The sequence below is a fragment of the Hydractinia symbiolongicarpus genome, chromosome 14 (assembly GCF_029227915.1).
Source record: "Hydractinia symbiolongicarpus strain clone_291-10 chromosome 14, HSymV2.1, whole genome shotgun sequence".
NCBI classification, from domain to species: Eukaryota; Metazoa; Cnidaria; class Hydrozoa; order Anthoathecata; family Hydractiniidae; genus Hydractinia; species Hydractinia symbiolongicarpus.
Genome location: NC_079888.1, coordinates 4,073,566 through 4,080,613, shown reverse-complemented (window position 1 = coordinate 4,080,613; position 7,048 = coordinate 4,073,566). Strand labels below are relative to the sequence as shown.

The window sequence follows — 7,048 nt, the reverse complement described above, 5'->3', positions numbered from 1 at the left end:
ATTTCTGTCTTTATTTCGCAGTGCTGTAGTCAAAACAGTGATTGTACTTCAAGAATTAAATCTTAAAGTTCTGCAAGAGGAACACTGAAAGGTTATTGCATTTTTTGTCTAAGATTGTGGTGACATCTCTTCATATAATGTATGTGTCTGTTAATTGATTGTTAATTAACTTAAGTTGACATCTTTTAAACCTTAATATTAGTTGGTCTCCAATACAAAGGTAAGATTTGAAGCTACTGCATATTCAAACTATCTATAACTATTTATTCAAACTATTTATAATATTAAAAAATATATATAAAAAGCTGATTTACAGCAAGTGTTTTTTCCACAATATTGAAGCTCAAACACTTTAAGCGTGAAGTAAGAGCAATTAACCCCTTTATTCCAATGATGAAATAAAAATTAATGCATTGACTAAACTTGCCAAAGAACCAATTACTGCGTATTTCAGCAGGAACGAGCCGTGATAAACCTCATTTACTTGATTTCCCTCCGATTGGTTAATTTTGCTTATGACTATTATCCGCTATTGAACTACTAGTGGTTATTACTTCGCCTGATGATATTAAAAAATATTTACCTGCTGGTTACCTGCTGAGTTTGATCTAAGAAGTGATGAATCCTGAATATTAACTGATTCTGGTTATTGTATTTTTTTAAATTTTTTTTTTCCTTTGCAAAGTAATAATTCATACTCAATTTAAAATAAGTATTTTAGAAACTTTTTTTACAATGTAGCTATATCCTCTTTTTAATAGTATTAACTCATTTAATGATATACGCGCAAAGGAAGTGCATGTTTGCAATTTTTCCTATCTTTCAAACCCTACCTTTGATAAAGCTTTTTATAAAATTGTATACTTTTTTACGTTCTTCGCTCTTTTTTCTGATTCTCCTAGTCAACTTAAACGGAGAAAAAGCCAACATCAGTTAACTTGAGCTTGCCTTAATGAAACAGAAAATATATTTAGTACCCTTTAAGATTCGTTAAAAAAATAAATATAAAAGTACAGAAAAAGTAGGGATGTGAAAATACGAAATATGGATTAACATAATCATATTTAGAATTAGTTTCAGGTTAATATTAGCTAAAACTGATGTTTATTTAATTTTGATATTGTCTGTAAAAAAAAGAAACCTCGCAGTCTTTTGACACGTAAAAGTTGAAAGATTCCTGCCACAGCAAAGTTCATTGTCATTTGCTACACTTTTTCGATAAACTTAATAACCTAGCAAAACTGTAAACGGTAATTCTAAAGAAATACACAAGTAAAAGATGTGCGTTGGTGGGATAGTGGCTGTAATGATATTCAATGTTCAATTTAGTGAGCATCAATTTAGTGAGCAAATCATTACATCAATTTTGCATGTTTTTAATTGTTCAATATCAATATTAAAAAGTTTATGATAGCTGCAGTTACTTTAGAAATGTTTTAAAATTTAAAGCATTACAAAGTAATCAAAAGTGATACTCTAAACATCGCGTACATCTTAAAAAAAAAAATCATTTCTAAATTGTAAGATGAAGTTGCAGTATTCTCTCTAATTAGCGGACATTTAATTTGCGGACACCTCAGATTAACAGACAATCCTTTTTTACACTAGCTTTTGTCTGGTCAAACTCACTTAAGATTTCCAAAAGGCCTACGATCACTTCGTGACACTCCAATTAGCGAACAATAATTTTCGCAAGAAATGGTAAATATGGCCTTTTTTGTCCAATCAGCGGACAGCCCAAATATTTTATAAGCTAAAATGAGGAAATTTAGCATTTTTGCGGTATTCAATTTATTCATTTTAAGACTTAACAATCAGAATATCTTTAAAACTTCATTGTTTATGTATGTATGTATGTTTCTTTATTTAACGTTGGTCAAATATACAAGATAGCTTTCGCTAATAAAAACCAACTAACGTAACAAATAATAATAATAATAATAATAATAATAATAATAATAATAATAATGAAAAATAACATTCTGGGCAAAGATAAATTAAAGTTTACAATTCATATTTTACACTTTTTTTTTTTTCATTATTTTTTTTTACATATTTTACAATTACATAAAATAGAATCCTGGCAAGCTAATTTAACCGTGAACTTTTCAATGGTTGAACTATTTTTAATTTCACGGGGAAGATTATTCCATATCCAACAACTTTGATACAAGATGGAATTTGTACCATAGGTAGTGGTTTTAGCTTTAGGTAAAGTCAAAGAAGGGCCTCTCCGGAGGTTATGCTCACATTGATATGTGTTAAAACTAAATAAGCACCACATGAATTCAGGGTTCAGATTCTTAATGCTTTTAAACACCTCTATTGCTAAAGTTTTTAAGTGGCGTTGGTGGATGGATTTGTCCTTGTATTTTTCTAAAATGTCAATATAGTCAGCTTTCACTATATCGTATACAACCTTCAATGTTTTATAATGTACTCGCTCTATTTTACTATATGCAGTTTTACTGCAGAACATCCAAATAAGGGGTGCATAGTTAAATTGACTCTGTATAAAGCTTGAGCTGAGTATTTTTGCTTTGGGTTGCGATAAATAAGGTCGTAGTCTTCGTAATGCATGAAGTTTAAAATTTGCCTTCGAGTACAAGTTGTTTATATGTTGATTGAAGTTTAATTTATTGTCAATTTGAATACCTAGGAGTGTAACGTGGTCAGACTCATTTAAAGTAACTGATTCAAGTGGTAGAGTGATTTTATCTCTTGTTTTTTTACCTAGTATTATAAATTGAAATTTGGTTGGGTTGGCTTTTAGTGAGTTGATTTTAAACCAATGTAGCATATTTTGTGTATCAACAGTTAATGAATTTAGTAGAGTAGCCAACTTCAAACCACATGCATACAATTTATTGTCGTCGGCAAAATTACATACCTCTGATTCTACAATAACAAAAAACAAGTCATTAATAAAGATGTTAAATAGGAGTGGTCCTAAAATGGAACATTGGGGAACACCACAAATAATCTCAAGCCATTCACTAAATGATGAGCCTATTTTAACTCTTTGTTTACGGGATGTGAGATAATTTAAAAGTAATTTTAGACTATTTGTGCTGATACCGTAAGCAGCAAGCTTTGCAATCAGGAGATCGTGTGATAGGCAGTCATAAGCTTTAGAAAGGTCCATTAGTACTGACCCTACAAAACCACCATTGTCAAGTTCTTTTTGCCATGCTTGAATTAATCTATATAAAGCGTGTTGAGTTGAATGTGATTTCCTGAATCCGCATAGTAATTTGTGTAGATACTGTTGTATGTACGTATTAAGTTGTTCATAGATTAATTTTTCGAATACCTTAGATAGTAATGGTAAAACACTTATAGGTCGGTAATTTTTTTATCCGTGGTGTCACCTTTGTTATGTACAGGTGATACATCAGCCTCTTTCAATATGTCTGGGAATTCATTATTATCAAACGATTTGTTGATGCAATTGAGTAGTTGTTTAAAAGCACCCTCACTTTGTTTAAGAATTTTAACGGGAATTTCCCCACTAGAAGCTTTGTTTGTAGGTAAGTTTTTAATAGTCCTTTTAATGTCATCTAATGATACTTTTTTAAAAGTAAAGATTCCATTAATTATTGTATTTTGTTTAATGGCCAGGACGCTTGGATGGAATTTAAATTTGTTAATTATGTTATCTATTATGTCAAGGTCATCCTCAAAGTTTTCACCCGGCCAGTTGTATAAATTTAAAGAACTTACAATATTTCCAAAGTAACAATTAAATGTTTTTGCAATATCATTTGATTTAGTCATTATGTTTCCTTGTTCAATTAAAATAATATTGCTGCTGTTTCCAGCTGCATGCTTATTTGAAAAATAAGGTTTACATACCACCCAAAAAGGTTTTGTATTTTTCTTAATGGGGAGTTTATTCATAAATTCTGTTTTAATTTCTTTGTTAAGTTTAGTGACGTAGTTTCGGTGTCTTTTGTAGATGGATACGTCTTCTGGCTTTCCAGTTTTAATTGCCCGTCGTTTTAGCATAGAACGTTTCATTATCGCCTTACGAAGATTTTTATTGAAGTGGGGCTTTTGGTTTCCTCGTATGATCTTTTTCTTTCTTGGAGCGTGTTTGTTCAATACATTTACAAATGTTTCTTGAAAGGTTTCCCATTTATTTAATGAACTAATCTACAGTGTCTACATGCCAAGATATTATAAAGCTTTAAATGAACTTATTTTAGGAAGTTGGTTCACTATGTTATTACGCGTGTCCAGCAAAAATCTCGATAAAAACGATATTCTCCAAGTTCTCAAGTGGGTCACCAATTATTAAAAAAGAGGGGACTGCTGAAACTGTTAAGAATTGTTCCGCCAAATGTAGCTTAACCAAGAAAACAAACGAATTTGAAGGTGAAAGCGTTAATGAGGAATTTTTGAAGAACTCACATATTCCGGCTGTGATACTAATATTAAGAATCACATTGATTTTGATGTCGAAAAAGGCAGTTTAGTGTCTGTAATTAATGCAGTCGATTAGAGAGTAAGCTCAGTGCAAAAAGGTGTGGCTAAATATATCCGCAAATAATTTGGAATTAAGGATGTATTAGGAGTGGTTTCTTTTGATGATAAAGAAGAAGGTGAGAATACCCAGGTTGAAGAGAAAGTTTTTGATACAACTGTATTTGAAGCATTAATGCTACTTGATAAACTTATAAGCGTGTTTAAAAAACATGAAAGAGCTCCCTTAACCTCAATTATTCGAGTTAGAAACAAAAATCAACAGTTAACTAAGGACATATAAATAAATTATGTGCTTAATTCCTTTAATTTTTTTAGAAGACTTCACTTAACAACTATATAAACCAAATACAACTTTCCTTTTCTAAAAAAGGGTTTAAACTTCAAATTTTAGGCCGACATAAAAGCTCCAAAAGACGGATACCCTCAATTACGGACACCTTTTTGTAGCAATGAGGTCAATAGTCATCTTCATAAGCGTCAAAATACAAACTGGGATCATACTTGTTTAATTAAAATTTTATTCATGTATCATGTATCAATTATTTTGGAACTGAGGTTGATTAAAAGCCATCAAGCAATTTAAAAATGGCTTCATTTCTTTACATGAGTTTTGCATGGATGCTGTATAGCATAAAATAAAATATTAGGCCGAGATTAAATTTATGGACGCCAACAATTTTTTTGTTCCCTCATCTTTTTACTTGAAACACGTATCGCTGACATTGTGAGTCGGTAAGATCGGTTTTTCAGTTTTGAGCGTAAATACTTTTTTTTAAATGTTCTTTGCCTAATGACCATAATGAATAACGGCTGTTGGTGGTGGAATACAAATTTACCAATATCCTACATGCCCTTCTTCCACTGACATTATCATTACCAACTGACAGCATAAAAGTCGATCAGAGATTACACTTTTAGTGTGCATTGTTTATGCAATTTTTGACTTACGCATTGACCAAAGATTTCATCAAGGAGTTAACTTGCAATACCAAAAACCCAATTTCATTTCAGATTATTAAATTAACTCATTTATTCGTAAGGATGTATTTTTTATATATTTGTCTGCTGGTAGTATTGGCCAACCCGTTACTCATATGATAGCAGGCTTCCTCTCTTCCTTCCTAAACGTAAGACTTGAACTTTTTTCCTGCTTCCCCATTTTATTACATAATTGATGCGTTTTCCAAGTGGGAGTTGAACGTTCACCAGCTATAACGACTTCCTTTCCGTTTTTTCTTCATGTGTGTCAATCCTATACGAGCAATGTGGATTGTCAGGTAAATTGATAATAGCACTGTATTTGAATTCTATGTGTCTATCTTGGCATTTTGAATTTAAAACAAACTTTTGGAACAGAAATATTAAGGTTTTAACAGGTGGTCAGTTAGATTGAATAACCGCAAAATTTTTGTATGTAGATGGAAAGTATAATGCCATATCAGTGTGTGCAATCTCTTTCAAGATTGGTTCACCCCAATCAGGTCTCGGATCATAAAGGGAATAATACTTTGATCTTCGCTAACATACTTCGATTTCGTCTATCTCAATATAATAAAGTTTAATAATATATTAACCTGATATAAAACCTGATATAGAAATTAAATCAAAAAGACTTTCGAATTGATAATTTTTTCCGCATACTATTTCTCATTAGAATACTTTTTTCACTGTGTAATATCACAATTTATTAGTTGTGAACGCAACATAATGTGCTACATCATCTCCGTGGGTGTATTTTTATTTGCAAGGTCCAGTGTGGGAGATTTTATTTGTTTGTCGATATTTCGTAGAACTCACTCTGTGACTAATTTACGCCATCGTTTATTTATGAAAACCAAAAATGTTTAAATAACCACGCGTGGTCTAAATGTTCTATGAAATAGTAAGAATGTCAAGAAAGAAATACTGAGCGCTATATTATAATTAACCTCAGCAAGCACATCTGCCGGTGTTGCATTTTTATTAGGAAATGAAAGCAGTAAATGACAAAGCAATTTTTGTTCTAAAATGCTTTATTCAGTTCTTGTGATTACTTGCAGCATCAGCAGAACAAAAGGATCAATAAAAAGGACCAGTTGCTTACACTTACAGGACAATCTATTTAAAAAATGGCGTCGCAAATGTTTTTGTGCTTTTTATCACCAAACTAATTGTTCTAATTTGATAAAATAACCTCAAATAAAATTCACACGAAATAGACACAAAATTACTAATTTCTCTTTTAATTAAGGTAAACTTTTCCCATTATTTAGCGTTCACAAATATCAATAATATCAACATAATATATAGTTGAAACCTATTCTTTGCATACGCTGTATCCTTTGCAAACCAAAAGGTAATTCGAGAACATATGTTACGTTATTCTCTGTAATGTTAGGGAAAAGATACGTAATTTCATTGGTGGGAATGTTTTCTCTGCTTAGTCAAACTTCGGGAAAGTATACACTTTATAGTTAATTAATAGTGGCACTTCATTGCTTGTTCAATTGGATTTTAAAACGTTCCAACATTATCTATAGCACAATGTCAGTTATATTCAGGCTTAGCTGGAATATCAGTC

At 31.2% G+C, this 7,048-nt stretch overlaps 1 protein-coding gene across 1 annotated transcript; it reads right to left on the bottom strand.

Moving 5' to 3' along the window:
* Positions 1 to 2,038: 2,038 nt before the first annotated feature.
* LOC130625073 (uncharacterized) lies at positions 2,039 to 3,900 on the bottom strand. Its single transcript, XM_057440152.1, has 3 exons — positions 3,385 to 3,900; positions 3,079 to 3,313; positions 2,039 to 2,898 (listed from the first exon to the last, which is right to left on the bottom strand). The coding sequence occupies exons 1-3, from the start codon at positions 3,898 to 3,900 to the stop codon at positions 2,039 to 2,041; spliced, it is 1,611 nt and encodes a 536-aa protein (XP_057296135.1).
* Between the last annotated feature and the right edge of the window lie 3,148 nt (positions 3,901 to 7,048).

Excerpts from the sequence above, each read along its gene's own strand:
- LOC130625073 (XM_057440152.1), bottom strand. The coding sequence starts at position 3,900 with ATGAATAAACTCCCCATTAAGAAAAATACAAAACCTTTTTGGGTGGTA. Across the intron at positions 3,314-3,384 it reads AAGAGGCTGATGTATCACCT|GTATTCGAAAAATTAATCTA; the intron begins GTACATAACAAA and ends TTACTATCTAAG. Across the intron at positions 2,899-3,078 it reads TGCAAAGCTTGCTGCTTACG|AATCAGAGGTATGTAATTTT; the intron begins GTATCAGCACAA and ends TTGTTATTGTAG.